Source organism: Athene noctua, chromosome 3, assembly GCF_965140245.1.
Source record: "Athene noctua chromosome 3, bAthNoc1.hap1.1, whole genome shotgun sequence".
NCBI classification, from domain to species: Eukaryota; Metazoa; Chordata; class Aves; order Strigiformes; family Strigidae; genus Athene; species Athene noctua.
Genome location: NC_134039.1, coordinates 87,138,550 through 87,157,218, shown reverse-complemented (window position 1 = coordinate 87,157,218; position 18,669 = coordinate 87,138,550). Strand labels below are relative to the sequence as shown.

The window sequence follows — 18,669 nt, the reverse complement described above, 5'->3', positions numbered from 1 at the left end:
AGAGGGCTTGAAGGTAAAACCATTTTTTCTTGCCCTCTGACCAGTCGGGAACGTTTTTCTTGCTGCCTTGGTGTTTCTCTGGGAGGTAAATCACAGTCGCAGGAGAGGGTGGTGTGTTTGTCCCTGGAGGCCCCTATCTCCCAGTGACCTTCTCAGCTCATGAAGACAGCTTGGCTTTGCTGTAAAGCAGCTCATGTGACAGTGGTAATCCGCAGCCAGTAAACAGCTGTGCAGGAAGATTGCAGGGGAATCGCCCTATTTTCCCCGCGCTGCAGACCCTGGCAGGCCAGCACACAGGAGCAGGATGGTGGCTGCTGCTTGCTGAGGGAGGCTGCTCTCTCTTTGGCCTCGTGAGTCCACCAGCAGGTTGGGCTGTTGGAAGCCACCCCAGCCACCGCCGCAAAGCGCGCTCGCCAGCTCGGCAGCGCACACGTGCGTCCGTGAGTCGACGTGAAGCTGCGAAACAGGTTCCATGAAGAAAAAAAAAAAAAGCAGTTTCTCCTGAAGTGGTTCCCTCTGAATCTTTTCCAAACCCAGGGCTGGCATTTCTAAGCCTGAATTTGACTTGTTCCTCCCACCCCACATATCCTTTGGATTCATTTATTCCTTGATGTTTACAAATTTCTCTGAGTAGAGCTTTCTTCTGGGTTGTGTGGACCCGCTTCTGCTCCAGGGACACACGAGCACGGGTGGACTTATTTGTCATCTGCCCATAGAAAGTTGAAGTGTCCCCTGGAGAAGACACAACCTCTGAGAAGGGAAGGACTGAGAGGGCACTAGCTTGGAATTGGTTTGTAATTAATGGTGGTATTATTGGTTATTCCCATACCCAGCTTACAGATTGTACCAAACTTCCCCTCCCTATGGGTTTGCCTCCTTCTTGCCACAGAACTTCCTCTTCTTCATTTCCCCCCCATGATTTTAATCATCAAAACCCCAAGCGTGTCCAAAGGGAAGCCCAGTGAAGGGGGACTGGTGCTGAGGAGTCGCAGGAGCTGATGACAGCTGAAGCAGGCCGTCTCCGACCGAGATCCAGGCTTGTGCAGCCAGAGGTTCCTGCACCACGCAGGCAGCAGCACCCACAAGCTGCCAGCAATTTGCCTCAGTTCCCTCCAGGAAGGAGGTGCCTTTGATCAGGTAGGCAGCAGTTGCTTCGTACCCATGTAATCCCTTGGTTTTTCTACCATCTCTGCCAGAAACCACCAGCAGTGTGCTTGTGGCTTCAATAAGTTGTCCACCAGTGGCCTGAGACAATCCCTCATTTCACGTCAGCTACAGAACAGCCTTCAGAAGTGGCCATCTGTTACCGCTGGCCTATGACAGATTTGAACGCGAGACCTCTCAGTGAAAGGCTCTCTGCTATTCCCCTGAGCCGGCTGATCTCTTCCCTTCCACCCCTTCCCATCAGAAGGAAAAAAAAAAGCAGCTTTGTACTCCCAAGCATTAGGGGACTCTAATTGGTGTGTGCACGACAGGACCACTGCATTTAAATGGTGAACATATAGCTAATGGAAGCTGAGTTTTATTGCTGGCATAAATATAGTATGTTCAACTCCTTTGAAGTCACAGGGATCAGCAGCCAGGGGTGCTTGTGTTCAATTATACACCATCAGTGAATTTGGCCCACGGTTGTTTCCTGTTGCTCTAACCCGCAGATGCGTTACGATGTCCTCGGCCAAATCTTCTCAGAGGTTCCTGGTACGTTTTCTTTGCAAAAAAAGGATCCGAGTCACACTTCCAAATAGGAGTTAAGTGTTCAGAGGTTTGAAGTCCCGTGGCAAATTAACAAGACCTGGGCTTGGCTGGGTTTTAGGCTTTCTGCTAGTTCGCTGCTGTCAGAGATGGGCTTTCTCGCTCCTGGTCCGGATGGACTGTGCTCCATTCCCACAGCCCCTGAGCGGGACTCCGGTCTGCATCATCCACAGCAGACACAGAGCAGAAGGGATTCTCCAGTCACCGCAGCTCCTGTGTAATGCGCATGAGCCAGCAGTGTGCCCAGGTGGCCCAGAAGGCCAATGGCATCCTGGCTTGTGTCAGCACTGGGGTGGCCAGCAGGAACAGGGAAGGGATCTGAGCCTTGTGCTTCCTCCTGAGGGGGGATGAGTCTCTGGAGCCAAGGAGCCAGCGCCAGGCCCCGAGGGAATGGCCTCAAGCTGCCCAGGGCAGGGTCAGGCTGGCTCTGAGGAAGGATTTCTGTGCAGAAGGGGCTGTTGGGCGTTGGAATGGGCTGCCCAGGGCAGGGGGGAGTCCCCGGGATCCCTGGAGGGGTTGAAGAGTCGGGCTGAGCCAGCGCTGAGGGATCTGGGGGAGTTGGGAACGGTCAGGGTGAGGTTCATGCTTGGGCTGGAGGAACTTTAAGGGCTTTTCCACCCTGGACAAGTCTGTGATTCCTTTCACTCTCAGGAAGTGGTTCCTACCTGTCCTGTCCTGCCCCGGGAAGCAACAGGACAGGCTGTTACACAAGTGGCTGCTTGATTCTTCTTGCTGGTTTTGTCCGCACGGATCCATGTACCACGTGTCTCCCCTTTGCAGGCCCCTGGACACCCGGGGTGAGACCCACAGGGACAGAGCACCTGGAACATCCCCGCTTGCTTCAAAGCAAACAGTCATTTCTCTCCCTGCACCCATCGTTGCCTTCTCTTGGCGTGCAAAGAGGCTTCCTACCACCCAGCCTGCGCAGCTTGGGCTCTGCCCAGATGCACAAATGTTCTGTGCCTTCAGTCAACCAGGCCAGAGTCCAAGCTTTTTTTATTATTTTTTTTTTTTAATCAACAGATGTGCAGAGTTTAAAAGGGTGGAATCTGCCAGAGGCAGTAGCATACCAAGAATAAGTATTCTCAGGAGAGAGAGGTAGGAACCCATCCCACCTGCCATGCAGCCTGGGCTGTGGGAGACGGTGGTGTACGAAAAAAGGAGGAATGTGGACTGTAAAAACTTGCTCTTTACATGATACGTTCCACGTCTGAGTCATGTATTCACCGTGATTTATTGCTTACCTTGCTGAGGATGGGCCAGGTCCTACACCGGGGAAAGGGGAGGGATCTGTGCCAAATGAGTCCCTTGTCCTATAAAGAAGACGGGCTGCAGACGCCGGAGCGCTGTGACACTTAACACCGCTGCAACAAGGGTGTGTGCTGGTTTGTTGCAGGGATGCTTTTATAGCTAGATTTGAAGGGTATGCTTTGAAGAAGAGAAAAAAAAAAAAAGGACCCTTAAAGGTTTTTCCCCTGAGGAAAAAAGAAGAGCGCTTACCTCCTTGTACCTAGTGTGGGAACTAACGTAAGGTAAGGCTCCACCAGAGCTGCAGCTTTCCAGCTCTGCAAAGTAAAGCTTTGGACGCCTTCCCAAGGCGTTGTCCTCCTCCAGCAGTTGTGCACCTTGCTTGGCTGTGAGTTCGTGTCACCTCTTTTTGGGTTAAGAGCACGATTTCCCCCAGCGAAGAGGCGCGGGGGCCGCGAGTGGGGCGCTGCGGGAGAGAACCCATCGCTTCGGACCCGCTCCTTGGCCATGAATGTGCACTCTGTTGTAGCGGAGAGGCTCCCGCCGAACAAGTCAGCGAAATGCTGGGAAAATGGTTTTTAGATGGAGCCAGAGACTATCTGGTTACGTATTACCTTACTGCCAGAACAATAGCTGCTTTATATCTCCATGTGCTAAACGCTCTGTAGTGTATGCTAATGTCAGTGTTCACATGTGATCTATCGTGCAGCGTACGAACTTGTGAAACTCATTGAGATCGGAGGCTGTCGCAGCCTTAAACCCACATCGAGCTCCTTTCAGGGACCAGCGAGGCCGAATGCCGGGATTTTATGAACTTTCTAGCCTCGTGCTCTTGGGATACATAGAAATGCCACTTTGGCAGCCATTCCTGCTTCTCATTCATTTCTCATCCCTCTGCTCAGGGAACAGTGGAGAGCTTTATTGGAGGTGGCCTTAGCTTCTCTGAGATGGATTTTACTACTCCCACTTCTGTGCAGCCGTTTCTCATCGGGCCTCTCTGGTCCAATTAAGCCATTCATCTAAATATTTGTAAAAGACAGTACAAATATCTGGACGTATCTTATACTTACCTCCCACTTACTCTACCTCCCACTTACGCACATAATGTTCTGTATAGAGGGAGAAATATTCTAGTTACTGTGCCTAATATTGGGGTGTTACTCATATGTGACATTGAATTTTCTACTCGTATGTGAACATTGAAATTTTTTTTAATTCACACAGTAAGTAAAAGGATGTATTTCCAATGAATCCATTAATTACCCCACTTAATGCCCCCCTTCCCACCCCCCCACCCCCCCACCCCCCCAATTGTAGTATTTGGCCTTTGTTCAGCCTTTTACACTTGCATTTTATTGTCAGGCTTCCTAGCAGCAGACTATTCAGGTTGCAAGTGGAGCCTAGCAGAGTGTTCATCAGGTGAGTGGATTTTTGTGATGGTAGTTTGAAATAATGGGATTTGGCTGTCGTCAGTATTGCCACTTGTTCCTTTAGGTTCCTGACTATGTGGTGTTTCTTGGGGTTAAAGGGGCTATATCTTACCTGTCTTTTTTTTTTTTTTTTCCTCCTTTCACACTTTCAAGGGGAAAATATCAGACATCAGATATATATTTACATCCAAGAATCTTGTAATGGCTGTCTCGGCTTCGGGGCAGAGATGCACATGCCTCTGGGCTGTGCTAATATCTTACAGCCCAATCCTGTTAGCCTTACGCAAGCCGACCTCTCGTAATTGTTACTTAAGTAAAGAATTAGTGAGGGGCAGGACATGGCTGGGCTCAGAGTCTGTATTTTAATAACACTCAAGCAGTGGTACTGCGGTGATGGATGGGGTTGTGGGGATGATGTGATTTTTTGGATTTGTAAAATTTGGCTTTTTAAAGGTCGCGGACATGATGCAGAGTTAAAGCAGCAAGGCAAAGGAGAGAAAATCCCTCAAATACGCTTTCAGCACTCGTCAGCTTTAAGAAACTGTAGGCTGTCGTAGCAGAAACCTAAGTAAAACAGCAGGCTGTCCTGTGTGTCACACAGCACAGGAGGGTAGATGCAAGAGCTTGTGTGTATGTGACCACTGACGCTTCTGCTGGCTGAATCCACCAGCTTTTGGAGTGTGGACACTCCCATCTTTGATACGCAACTGTATTCCTCTTGCATGCTATTTATGATTTTCAGGGGTGCCCAGAGTATTGTTCCTGCAGAAACTCAGCCAAATAATTATCTGCTTCATTAGAATATGTGATATTTCAGTGTTGGGTGTTGTTTTTTTTTTTTTTTAAATCAATTCAAATGACTTTCTAAAACAAACTTTCGTCATTCAAGTAATATAACGTTTTATCAACTTTTGATGGTGTCCTGCCTTGATTCTCACAGTAACCTTTAATAAAACCATATAGAAAATACAGGACCCTAAAGGCTGTTTTTAAGGTAGCATAAGAATTGGTCTTGATGGGCAATTCTTCCTCTGGCAGAGCCCCTGTGGATGTTAATAGCATAGCAGGCAAGTCAGTGAAGTATTTCACTGAAAATACAGCAACTAGGTGATTGTCCACAAACTTTAAGGTGCTATACTGCCCACCTGTCCAATCACGGGGTTAATATCTGATTTCTCTTAAGAGGAGCAGACTCTCATTTATTCTTAGGTGTCTCCTATCTCTGCTTTCTGAGATGCTTGGCACTGATAACACCTTGTCTCCTCCATCTTTTTTAACAGAAAACAGATCGTAAGAAAAGCGAATCCCAACTGGAGCAGACATTAGTGTACGGTGTACTTTCTCTATTTTTAACTATGCTTCCTATATACATGATTGACCATGATAGACTGCTAATCTTATCAGCTCTGCCCTTCACTCCACAGCAAAGCCAGCCGATCAAGGAAGCTTAGAAGGGTTATTCACTAAGCTTTCATCTGTGGAGTCGGGTAAAAAAGCTTTCTTTTCACAGGTAGACACATACACTCCTTGCCTGTTTGTCACCTCTCCTACACACCAAATTAGCTTGGTTTTAGAGTGACTTACCCTGGGGACCCAGCACTAGTGTCTGAGCTTCTAGGTAAGAACAGAGCTTGAACAGACGCAGCTTTATTCTGCCTCAGCCAATGTCCAGGTCTGCTTGAGCTCTAAATTCACCCTCAATACCCCATGAAGGGGAGAGGGAGGGACAGGTAACCTTGTGTAAGACACAAGGGTTGAAGGTTTGAAGCTAATCCACCATTGGGATACCAGGCTGCTGCTTTGCCTTCTTTCCCAAACACCCTTTTCATGGGAGTCGTCAGCTCCATCCAAATGAGGATGAAACGGAAAACCCGGGATTTCAGATTGCTCATTTCCAATGTTAAAAATAGTGACGAGTTTTTTCCTTATGATACTATCCTCGCTGCAGATGGTTGCAGATGGAAGACTTCTGGTATGTCAGGAAAGGGCTGCAAGGGCAGAGGTGCATGGCATTTGTGAAGCGCCATTGGTGAAGGAGACATTTGTCACCACTACTTGAAGACTGTGGGTCTTCGCTGTGCCAGGGAGGAGTCTGGCTATCAGGCTGGCTCACGGGGGTCTTCCCCTTTCCACAGAAATGCTGGGACTTCAGAGGAGATAATTCCACGAGCATAGCCGAGCCTGTGTGTCATTTGATAGGTTGGGCTGTTCCCTTCCAGCAAGAGTCTCCTGTAAATCAGGTATCCCAGCCCCAGTGTTTTTATCTCAAAGACTGCAACTTAAAAAGAACTCAACCCCCAAAACAAATCCTAAAACCTCAAAAACCCCAGAAGCTTTGGAATCATCTTCAGGGATCTCGTTAGTCATTTGGCAAAGGAGAGTGATATCCTCTAGGTCATCTCTCTGGGATGAAGTCTGGGCTTGTGTGGTCTCTTGGATTATATATCACAGAAGGTGGAAGGTGCAAACACACCCGCCTTGCCGTGGTCTGCTGAGCACAGCCACGAGTAACTGAGTTGTCCCTTTGTGAGGATGGATTGCCTTCCTCTGCCATAGAGGCAAAGGTGAAAGACCAAGAAATAAGGGAGATTAGGCCAAAGGTGTCTCAGATCTTGGCCAATTTGTGACCCTTCTCCCTCCTTGTAGAGGATGTAGAGTGCCACAGGCTGTCCTCTCGGAGCGCTTGAAGGAAGGTTGGTCTCTGACCGAGACTTGGGGATAAATAAAAAAACCAAGCATCCAAACTTGGGTTTTAAAACAACACCTTAATGCCAACTACCAAGCATTCAGCAGTGTTTTAGCTGAAGCTGAATGGGTGGGAGGAAGAATGAGCCATATGAGCATGGTGTTGCGTCCTGGCCCGTGCCTTTCTGATGGTGTAGGGCTGGAGGTCCCAGGTCACCCAGGCTTTATGGGTCACTGAGCCAGCAGCTCTCGTTGCTCCGAACGAGCAGAGAAGGAAAGCTCACTGAAACAACAAGAGAAGCCAAGGCTAAGGAAAGAGCAAGTCACTGACAACATTAAGCAGGTAGGTGATGCCCAGGGACAGTCTAAGAGACTGAGGTGTGATCCTGAAGGTGGGGTGGATGCAGGGAAGGAAATAGGGGCTCCAGGGCTGTCCTTCCTACATCCCATGCAGTTGTTGATGGAAGTATTGCATCTCCTTTTGTCTCCTGTGCTTATCCTCTGTTCTGAGGAAAAGTCAAGGCCGTGATGTAACCTGCTCAGTTGTAACACTCGGTTTAGTGCTCCATCTGTGAGCTGGCATGACTCGACTTTGCTGTCAAAACTTTTACATTTCTCTTTGGTGTGGTTTTGACCAGAGGGGCTGTTGAATGGACAGACAATGGATGATCTAGAGGTATGCTTGTGGTCAGCAAGCAGAATAAGGACTGCAGCTTTTTTCAAGTGATCATTTGGTTGGAACGGTTTTTGTGTTTTGGAATGAATGGCACAGAGGATGTATAGGGAAGAGCTGCGACTTGTGTGTGCCTAGAAAGTTCTCGGAGCTTAAATCACTGCATGGGCTTTTTGTGATTTGTCAGTAAGCCATTTCTGATGGTGAAAATCCTTCCAATTATCATCTTGTCCTAAGAAACATCTAATTTGAGTTAGTCACTGATGCTCTAGCAGCAATTGAGGGGCCGAGAGACACATGCTTTCAGAAGACAGTTTGTCTTATCTTAAAGTAGGCGCCTGTGTTAAGAGATGTCTTCTTCCTTCGTCACTGCTGAGTGCGGTAGGATTCCTGAAATGCTTGGTTTCTGCAGTTGACTTTGGGTGAAATCCCATCCACGGTGTCATGCCAACACATCATATCTTAAAGGACACATTTAGTTTATGGATGTTTCTTCTCTAGAGTCAGAGGATTTCTCAGATTAACGTGACTTAGAGCTCTCATTTTAGCTGGTGTGATTTGACCTTGCTCTACAGAGATCTGTTTTGTTTTTCTGAAAATACAGGCTTGTGCCCACTGCCTGTCTTTCCCCCCTCTTGAAGGCCTCTCGAGTCAGTCTCCCAAAAGGGGGAGGTGGTTGAGATGATAATTTCTGGAAATCTTGGCAAGCCAGGTTCCCATGAAAAGCAATGTGGATTTAATAAAAATCTGTTGTGGGAGCTTTTAACTTGCGTGCTGAACAGTGCTCTTTTGTGTTAGCAGTAACACGCCAGGTACTCTCCAGCACTGCAGTTATCTGTCTTGGTGAGGGTAGGAATGGTCTTTGCTCCCACGATTCAGTTGGACACAGTTGCTCCGCAGTTATTTAAGTACTGGTGGTTGTGTTACCTTTATTGTAGGCAACGCTACCTGCCAGCTTGCCAGAACTCACATGTGACTGCAAACAGCTGGACAGAGGTGCTCAATATCCTGTTTGTATCACTGTCTTTTTTAAAACTGGTAGCATAACAGACTCCCTCTTGTTTTGCCATGTTGCTAAAAGAAATTATACGTGGCTGAGAGAATGAGGTATATCCTGTGGTTGACTGCGAACCAAGTTTACTGTCAAGAAATATCTCCAGTGCCAACTGATTGGCAGCGTGTCCTAGTGCTGTCTCGGATTTGCCTATTGGTGACTCCACCATCAGGGGACCAAAGCTTCTTTACGTAAAATGGAGCCTGCAAAATCTTGTTCACGTACCAGGCTGAAAGGAGTTTAAGTGATTGCTTACCCTAGCCCCTTGCCTGAGCCAGTGTCAGTCTTAGCTGGCTCTAAAAGACCTTCAGTGACAGAGACTTTGCTCCAGAGCTTCACTAACATTATGTTTAGCAGTTGTCTGGGTTTTTTTTCGCCTTCTCTAATATCTAGCGCAGCTTTTTGTGCTGCACTTCAAGCTCGTGTCTTATTCTGTCCCATTGTGAAAAAAGACTATCAGGTTATTCCCTACTTATCTGCATCAGTCTTGATGTATTTACAGACTATGCTTGGTGTCTAGATCAAAGCATGCCCAGTGCCCACCAAGGGCAACCCTTTCATTGGTCAGAAGTCCTCTAGCAATGCATTCCCCTGCTTGAATTTTGTGTGTTAAAACCTCCACGCTGATCATTTTGACTTGTCAACGAGAATTCTTCCATCGTGTCTTCAGAAGTCGCCTTTGGCTCAGAACGAAATGTAGCGATGAGATGGTATCTGTGACCTGTGCGCTAGGGCCCTGTCGCGCATTCCTGAGCACACGAATTTCAGGTGGACTTCTCAGCCCCGTGCCTCTGGAGCAGGGGAAAAAGAAGTTGGAGGAATATCTGCTGCACAGTGTTACAGCAGGATCATGCTAAGTAAAGCTTCTAGTGCTTTCCCCTCATTGCTAGCTGAGAAGACTGAAGCAACCAAAGTCCTTTGAGTTGGAGGTCAACGGCCAAGAAAATCTGATGGAAAATTTTACTCTTTAACCTTCTCCGTTGTTGGCGTGAGCACTGTAAGCCCCCAGAGCTCTAGCAGGGGTCTGAGAGACTTGTAAGGCTCCTCACAGTGGTCTCCTGACTCCGCAGTGCTCACAGATGTTCAAAGCAAATGATAAACCAGATAACTTCCAGCACTTAACCTCTTTGGTGGCCAAGAGAACAGAGCAAGATCTATCAACTGCAGCGTCCGTTGTACGGGATATGCTTTCTCTCCTTGCTGCAGAGTGTGCTTCTGGTGCCAGTGGATCCCCAAGAGCAGCACCGGCTGCAGGTGACTGTGGCTCGTGGCTTCTGATGATTTGAAGTGGGCTTTGGACTCCTTTTGGAAGGGGACATGCAGCTCTCAGTCCTGGGTTTTGATAAGATTATGTTGCCTAGCGAAAATCCAGATGATGTCCGGTGCTCTGTCGAGGGCTCCAAGGTGATCACTGAAGTCATTGTGCATTTTCTAATTTTCCCCGTAAAAAAAAATAAATGCCAAGAGCAATACTCCTGTGCTACTTCGTGACTCCAGACCTGTGCCCAGCACTCAGAGCAGTGTTTCTCACAGCTTTTACAACCATAAACTCTCTTAACAGCTCCCCTTGCAAATTCTTCCTTCACCAACCTCCCCGAAGGTGTGTGGGAAGGGTTTGCACCATCTCCCCTTCCCACTCTTCCCGGGGTCAGGCTGGCCCGGTACCGCGGAGCAGGGCTGAGCGTTGCTGGAGACTCCTGGCTCCCTGATGCAGGGGCCAAGTGGTAATGCTTCTCCATTTGCCTTTTGCTTGCTCACAACCCTCCCTTTCCAGAGGCTGTTCCCACAGGAGTTGGCTTTGGCAGGAGATCAGTTCACTGTTGTACGCAGCTGATGCTACCAAAGAAGAGGATTTTGTGCTTTTTGAAAGAAGAGGAGGCTGTTTTCTTTCTTGAGGTGATGGTTGACATGGTGACAGTGGTTGCTGTTGTCTGATCAAGAATGGGGCTGGTTCCTGCCCCTCCAGGACTTTGCTCTTGTGTTCCTGTTCGAGCTCCACGCAGAGGCCCTGCGTTCAGCCTTTCCGTGGTCTAGAGGACCACGCCAAGACATTCACCAGAGGAGCTCACCTCATCTGGAAAGAGGACATCTCTCACTCAGCGAGTGACCGGTGGCTGAGAGGCCCCTCCATTACACACTGTCCGGTTTCTCCCAGCCCTCCTGTGTGTCTTTGGACGTTTAACGTGAGGATTAAGCTTTCAGAAATGTTACGCTGAATGTCCACATAGTCTGTACAGGTTGTTGAGCCAAGTCCTGTCTTGGTATCAATGAAAACCTTTCTACTCCAGGGTGCATTTCAAGGCTTGCAGAACCTGACTGTCCAGCTGCTGCCGCAGTGAGAGCATACCAAGCATTCATGGGCCATACAGCAGCGAGGCTCTTCATACCATCTGCTGCCAGATCCCAACTTGATGCTTACAGTTCAGCTTCAGATAGAACTTTGTCCAAGTTTGCATTGGCCTGTAATGGTTTCCTTACTGCTGGGACCTTCGTGGTGGTAGGATCCGTGTTGCCATTCCAGCCCATCTTCCATCCACATCTGGTATGATTGCTTCATACCTGGAATGCGATACCAGCATGTCGTGTGTCCCTGAGTAGGACAGTTTTCCCCATCCTGATGAACGTGCCCAACAGCTGGAGACTGTCAGTATCTCTTCCTTGTCCTGCGCTTGCTTCAATCTCAGGGGTGAAGAGGTGTTAAAGCAAAGCACAAACCAGCATCGATGACCCCAGTCCCCTGAGCATTGACTGTCCTGGGTGTCCAGGGCAACCTTGACACCAATTCCAAGGGCACTGAATCATCCCACCCGCCCGCCCTTCTCCCCCAAAACCCTTTGTGGTGGTTTCATGCAGTCACCTGCAATTTAGGATCAAAACAGTTATTCTTACGCTGCTGCTGGTCCTCCCTCCGTGCCAGGTAAGATGTCTCTATCAGCCATCACACGACTTTTCGCCTCTGAATCCTGCAGCTCTGGTCACAGGTAGAGCCTAACCCTTCTCCTTCTTCTGTAAGCTGTAACCTCTTCACTGCTGAAGCAGCAGGAGTTTCATTATCTCCTATGGCCCGTCACCGTCCCCCAGCTAAAATGCAGCCGCTAATATCGTCTGACCTGGCATTAGAGTACAGCTGCAGCCGTCTCAGACTCTAATCCTTTGATTCGTGGTGGCCATCTCAACCTCTAAGGCCTGCCACGGCTCTCCTTCTCCCTTGGCCACCCTCGTGTCCTGACCCGTTCCCCTCCAGGTGATGCTGGCCGTGCCGTAGCCTCCTTCCTCTCAAAGCCAGCTGATCCTGCACAAAAAAAAGTCTTTCCCTGGCACACTGCAGGTAAGTGAGAGCAGGACCTCGGCGCTGGCTCCTCATCCCTGCCCAGGATGGGAGGTGCTGGCAGGTAGGTGAGGTTGGTGGCCACGAGCGGGTGATTCGCAGGGGGCTGGAGGTGCCCGGGTGTCATGTCTCACCCACCGCTCCTTCTAGAGGGGTTTTTTGGGTGGTTTCACGGAGGGGAAGCAAACGCAGAGCCTGGCTGCGTCTTCCCTCTTGCCAAGAACCCTCGTCCAGTCTGTGGCATTCGGTGCGCGATTCGTGGCCCGTGCTGTGGTCCCTTCCCGGGCAGGCGCTGCTCTGGCATGTGTGCAGGATCCCTCTTCCCTGACCCAACCAGGGCTCTCCCCGTTCCTCACGGAGCACGCCGCCATGGCTCCGCTTTCTTTGCAGATAGGTATTTTTCAAAGACTCAAGAAGTTGGGTTTTTTTGTCTAACGGATTTCCTGTTTTTAATACAATTGAAATGGTCTGAAATCCATGCTTTAGATTAACATATGCCAGCTAGATTAGGGCTAATCAGGGTGCAGGTCTGAGCAGATGCAGCGCAGGGCCAATCCTAGACCTGATTACAGTATCTCAGTAGTTTAATCGTCTCTCTCCCAAGGGCGATCATCTCTGCTTTAATGCACAGCAGACTTTCCAGCCCTCTCCTCCTTTGGTTTGTTACCACCCCTGGCAGGAAGGCTGCTACGTCAGATGCTGAGGCGATTTAGCTTAATCCCATGCAGAAAGGGATCTGTGTGTCGCCGTCTCTCATGAAGACTTCCCTGCTCTTCCATGTGCTCCAAGATGTGGCCAGCCTTGGCCAAACCTTGGGTGACATGAACTCATCCTTTCCAAAGACCACCCCAGTTGGGTCTTGACGTCTCCCCATCTTTGGCAGCAGTCCGACCCTGGCCAGCGTGCGCATTTGAACAGCATGGAGGGGTCAGGCCTTCCACGTTGCATGCTCTTTGGGTTGGCCATGGGTAGACTGTCGTTTGAGAGCTCCAGCAGTCTCCTTGGGGTTAGCAGCCCAAGTAACCCAAAGGGCTTGGTTGGGTTGTTGCTCTGGAGCGGGGATTTTAGGTGCATCCAGGCCAGATCTCCAGGTCTGTACCAGCACCCTCTTAAACTGGAATGTGCTACAGAATCATTCAGGTTGGACAAAACCCTTGGGATCATCGAGTCCAACCCTCAGCCCGACTCTACAAAGTTCTCCTCTACCCCACATCCCCCACAGCTCATCCCAACGGCCCTGAACCCCCCCAGGGATGGGGACTCCCCCCTCCCTGGGCAGCCTGTGCCACTCTCGGACCACTCTTGCTGGGAAACATTTTCTCCTCCTGCCCAGCCTGACCCTCCCCTGGGGCAGTTTCCAGCCGTTCCCTCTTGTCCTGTCCCTGATCCCCTGGGAGCAGAGCCCAGCCCCAGCCTCTCTGCAATGTCCTGGCAGGAGCTGCAGAGAGGGATGAGGGCTCCCCTCAGCCTCCTCCTCCTCACACTGAACACTCCCAGCTCCTGCCCTGCCTCCTCACAGGATTGATTCTCCAGCCCTTCCCCAGCCTCATTAGCTTAATTTCCTTCAAGGGTCTGATAGGAGATTTCCTTCAAGAAGGCTGAACCTGAGCTCCCATTTTGGTGTTTCATTGCCTAAAATTCTCATCTATTGGGAAGCACCCTGGGAGCTTTGTACCTTCTCCTGACCCCACACCACTCGTAGCATCAGTGTTGAACCATCACACCACTGATGGTTGGGCCGTGAACCGGACGACCGTGGCCGTGACCCTTCTGGCGTGGGGCAGCCCTTTGGCTGGGGGATCAGGAAACTTTTCCTACGCACGGATCGCTTTGGGATCCCGAGAGGAGGGATGTTGGAGGACTGCAAAGCACGCTGCGCTCCGCCGGGGTCACCCACCTGGTCAGCACGATTAACTCCTAAGCTTTCCCGTCTGTACAGTAAGTTATCTGAGGACACCGCGCCGCGCTCTGCTGCCTCGTGTTATTAAACGAGTGTCCTTGGCGGGACAGAGGTCTGCTCTCTGCCACAGAAACCTGAATCAAAAGAGATTGTACTGCTTTTTTTGGGAAAGCCTGGGTCAGGAACCTGCTGTCCTAACCCTCTTGAATGCTGTTTTAGGAGGTGGCCATCCCGTGCTGCTGGCTGGGAGAATTTGTTGACCTCTAAAAGCGTTTTTTTTTTCCCCCCACAACAGAGGTGTCAGTAGTTTCAGTAATGTCACGTACAAAGTCGCATTTCCAGGCTCACTTGTCAAGTGAGGTGGGTCAAGGGAGATAATATCGGACTAGAAAGATGAGGTTTATCTTGCCTGCAGGATTTGCTTCTCCCCTTCCCCTGCCCAGCTGTATCAAGTAGTACCAGTGCTTGTCGGTATTTTTTTTCCGCCTCTTTTCGTCATTCACATCACAATATCCTCGGGGGCCTTGTTTCGTTGTCGCCTCGCTTGGTGTTGCCTCGTTAACCAGAACTCACTGCTTTGGGCACAGTGGGGCTTTGCTCTGTGGCCAAAAATTTGCCAAAGCTTCGCCAGCTTCAGCTCGGGGGTGTCTGATCCTTTTCTGTAGCTGAGCCACCCATGGGAAAAAGATGTTTCCTACTTTGCCGGATCCATCCATGATTGGGGAAAGGCTGAGAAACTTGGTTTGCTTTCCTTTTTTTTGTTGTTGTTATATATCGTACATACATGCACATGTGAGTGCCTGGAGCCGGTATGGCTTGGCCAGGGCTCGCTGGTCCCATGTTGCCCTTTACCTGCCTTGGTGCGAGGGCAGAAGGACCCGGCTGGGGTGGAGAATGAGCTGGAGGAGGTGAATCGTGTTTGAGAGGGGCCGGTGGCTGCACTGGGGCTCGTGGGCCAGGCGGGGGTCTGTGGTCTGTGCAGCGATGGGATCCCTCTCATGTGCCGTGGAATCGGGAAGGTGTTTGGGTGCCGTGAAGAGTTACAGGGGATGGAAGAGTCACGGCGGGGAGAAGCCAAATTTGTCCTTTCCTCAGCCCCAGTGTTACCAGTTCTGGGCAAATCAAGTGGAAAAATGGTTTCAGAAGGGTGTTCCTTGTCCGTGGGTGACCGCTGCTGGGCTGTGTGTGGTACGCTCACGGCTGGGGGAGGAATGTGCGGGAGCAATCCCTGCCTCCAGCAAAACCCGGCCTGGCAGGGTTGGGGGTACAGGTACCTGCTGCACCACCCCAGCACCTGCTTTGGGTTCCTCCTCCAACAATTTCTTATTTCTTTCCTCTTTAACCTTATTCTCTCTCCCTGGGGCCAGACAGCCTTGAGCTCACTGTGCTGCCACCCAACCCTACCCTGTCCCACCCCTGGTCCCATCTGGCTCAGAGAGGCCACCAAGCCACAAATAAGGACACCAGCATGACACTGGTGGGTGGGAGGCAGGTGTCTTCCCTGATTGCTGGCTTTCTGTGCATAGAATGCTTTGGGTTGGGAGGGACCTTAAAGCCCACCCAGTGCCACCCCCTGCCCCGGGCAGGGCCACCTTCCACCAGCCCAGGTTGCCCAAAGCCCCGTCCAACCTGGCCTTGAACCGTTCCAGGGAGGGGGCAGCCACAGCTTCTCTGGGCAGCCTGTGCCAGGGCCTCACCCCCTCACAGGGAACAATTTCTGCCTCAGATCCCATCTAAATCTCCCCTCTGTCCGTTTAACCCCATTCCCCCTCGTCCTGTCCCTCCCCCTGATGACGAGTCCCTCCCCCCTTTCCCGCAGCCCCTTTCAGCCCTGGGGGGCCGCTCTAAGGTCTCCCCGGAGCCTTCTCTCCTCCAGCTGAACCCCCCAACTCTCCCAGCCTGTCCTCACAGGGGGGCTCCAGCCCCCCCAGCATCTCCGTGGCCTCCTCTGGCCCCGCTGGAGCAGGTCCGTGTCCTTCTGCTGTTGGTGCCTCCGGAGCCCCCAAACCCCTGGGGACCAGCCATGCCATGGCCCGTGGCCACACCACCATCATCCCTCGTGCTGGTCTCACTCTGCTCCCTCCCTCCCAACCCCATTCCTATTTTATTTTTTTTTTTCTTCTCTCCTCAGGTCTCGTCCAGATCCCTGTCAGCATGTACCAGACGGTGGTGACCAGCCTGGCCCAAGGCAACGGCCCCGTTCAGGTGGCGATGGCACCCGTTACCACGAGGATAGCGGACAGTGCTGTCACCATGGACGGGCAGGCAGTGGAAGTGGTGACCTTGGAACAGTGACGATGCCCAGAGCAGGATCGTGGTGATTTTCCTCGTCTCTTAACGCGAATAATTTTTTTACGCCTCTCCAGAGATGCAATCAGGTGGCATTGAGTCTCCCAGCTTTGGAAGCAAAGGTTTTGTTAACTTTTTTTTTTTTTTTTTTTTAAAGGAAAAAAAAAAGAAAAAAATAATACTAGCAGAGGATGTGTTAAGTGCATTTTTATAGCGCCACTCTGCTCTTGTAGGAGTGAGAAGCCAAATTGTGATGGGACATTTCATTCCGAGGAGATTTAAAAGAAAAGAAAATAATTCGACCCCTTTAGCCCCAATTTCTGGCCCCCTCCCCCCCCCCCGCCCTGCCCCCAGCATGGGATCGAGCAGGGTGAGGCCTGAGGGGGGGCTGAGGCACGGGGGGGGAGCACGGACACCCTCGGCCAAAACTGCTCCAGCAGCATCACCACCGCTCCCGGGCACAGCCCTCCGCCGTCTGCACTTGGCAAATTAGGTTTCAAAGATTTTAACGTGGACTTTTATATTTAAAAAAAAAAGGAAAATAAACAACAACCCAACCCCAAACCAAAAACCAAACGAAAAGAAAAAAAAAAAAAAAAAAAAAGAAGAGTTTGGAAAAGGCTTCTCTCCTGGGGAAAAGAAAAAAAAAAAAAAAATGCATGTGTGACTGCAGGGGGGGACAAAGCTCTGGAAGGGATCAGGCTCTTCCAGGAGCCCCCACGCCGCCCCCCCGCCCCGGCGAGCGAGGCCCCCTCAGCCTTTGAGGACTGTCAGCGCCGCTGCAGAGGGTCCCGCCGCGCTCGGCTCCCCTTGGTGCACACTGGAGACCTCTTCTTACTTCTCTGCTCTCGAAACATACCTGCCATTTTAGGTCTTTTTTTTTTCTTTTTTTTTTTTCTCTTTATTATTATAATTATTGTTATTATTATTATTATTTCCCGTTTTTGTGGATTTAGACTGGAGTGGAAACGCCTCTAGAGGGGCTCCGGCTGCGTCCCCCTCCCCGCACCGCTCGCCCGCCACGTTCCCAGGACGTCCCTCGCCAAAGAGCCTCCTCGGGCTCGTCCCGCTCCCCGCTGCCACCCCCCCGGACCCCGCCGCCTCCCCTGCCCGTCCCCGGAGGCTCCACTTCCCGCAGGAAAATCTTTCCTTGAAGGTAGCGGGGGGATGCGAGCACAGACCCTTCCCTCCGGGGACCCCTGCACCCCTCTAACCCCCCCCCGGTCCTGCCCTACGTCCGTCTCCCAGCACAGCTCTGCTGCTGCTGGGGACTTTTAATCCCCATCACCCAAAAAAAACCCCTTTCCAGAAGTGTTAAAAAAAGGCCTCGGGGGGTGATTTTTGGAGGCAAATTTTACTTGACTTCCCCATGGGCCAAAGCCTCTCGTCCCAGCGAACCCTCCGTCAGCCGCAGCCCCGCCGCGCGTGCAGTTGTGCATGGTATTTAATTTTAATTTTTTTTTTTATTATTATTTCCAAGTGGCCATTAACAAAGTTCTCCACGTCTCGCTCCGCCTTCGAGAAAGTTTTCAGATTCTTGTATTTACTTGTTTTATATGGAAAATTATCAAATGTTCTTTGTATACATTTCTTCTGTACTTTAACGAGGGGAGGGAGATCTTTCCATAGAAGCAGTCCTGGTTCTCCAATTTGTTATTATTCTTTTTTTTTTTTTTTTAATTATTTTTTTTTTTATCGTTGTTGTGAAGATTGTTGGTGGCTTTCAAGTCAGTGTTTCTTTGGCAATGAAATGACGTTCTTTTAGTCCGAGAGGTTCCCCCCTGCCCTCCCACCCCCCCAAAAAGACAAAAACCAGGCAAGTAGCAGAGCATGGACCCCCCCTTGTTTTCCCAGTGTCTATTATTGCCTCATTCAATAAATTGTTACAAATGTGTCTACCCCTGCGTCAGGCTCTCCTGTTTTGGGGTATTTTGGGGGGTTTTGGTGTATCCTGCCATCCCTCCTTACCCAGTGGGTGTTTTGGGGCTCAGTCCTGCACCCCCAGCCCTCCCCACCCCGGCTCTGCTCTGCCCTGCCCTGACCTTGGGGCTGGAGAGGAGCAGCTGGTCGCAGCTGGGATGATTTTGGGGCTTAATACTTCCTTTGTGCAATTTATCTCCTTCCTTTGTACTCTTCCAACGGCAACCTGGGCCTGGGTGGAAACCACCGGTGTGCTTGAGCGTCCCCCTCACGCTCCCACCCGGGGGCTGAGCTGCGCTTTGGGTTGAATTCCTCCATTTTCAGCTGCAGCATCCAGGGCCGTCAGCCCCGGACAGGGGTGCGGGGGGCATCGGGGCGCAGACCCAAGGA

General features: G+C 50.7%; 1 protein-coding gene across 4 annotated transcripts in view; it reads left to right on the top strand.

Annotated features, from left to right (window-relative positions):
- NRF1 (nuclear respiratory factor 1) overlaps positions 1-18,558 on the top strand; it is a 75,688-nt gene extending 57,130 nt beyond the window's left edge. For 3 of the 4 annotated variants that reach the window (XM_074903577.1, XM_074903579.1, XM_074903578.1), the window contains 2 exons: positions 4,363-4,419; positions 16,202-18,558. In XM_074903577.1, the coding sequence (XP_074759678.1) occupies positions 4,363-4,419; positions 16,202-16,365 (221 nt within the window). In that variant the 3' untranslated portion in view covers positions 16,366-18,558. The remainder of the gene's footprint in view (positions 1-4,362; positions 4,420-16,201) is intronic. The other variant, XM_074903580.1, reaches the window with a different exon arrangement.
- The last annotated feature ends 111 nt before the right edge of the window (positions 18,559-18,669 follow it).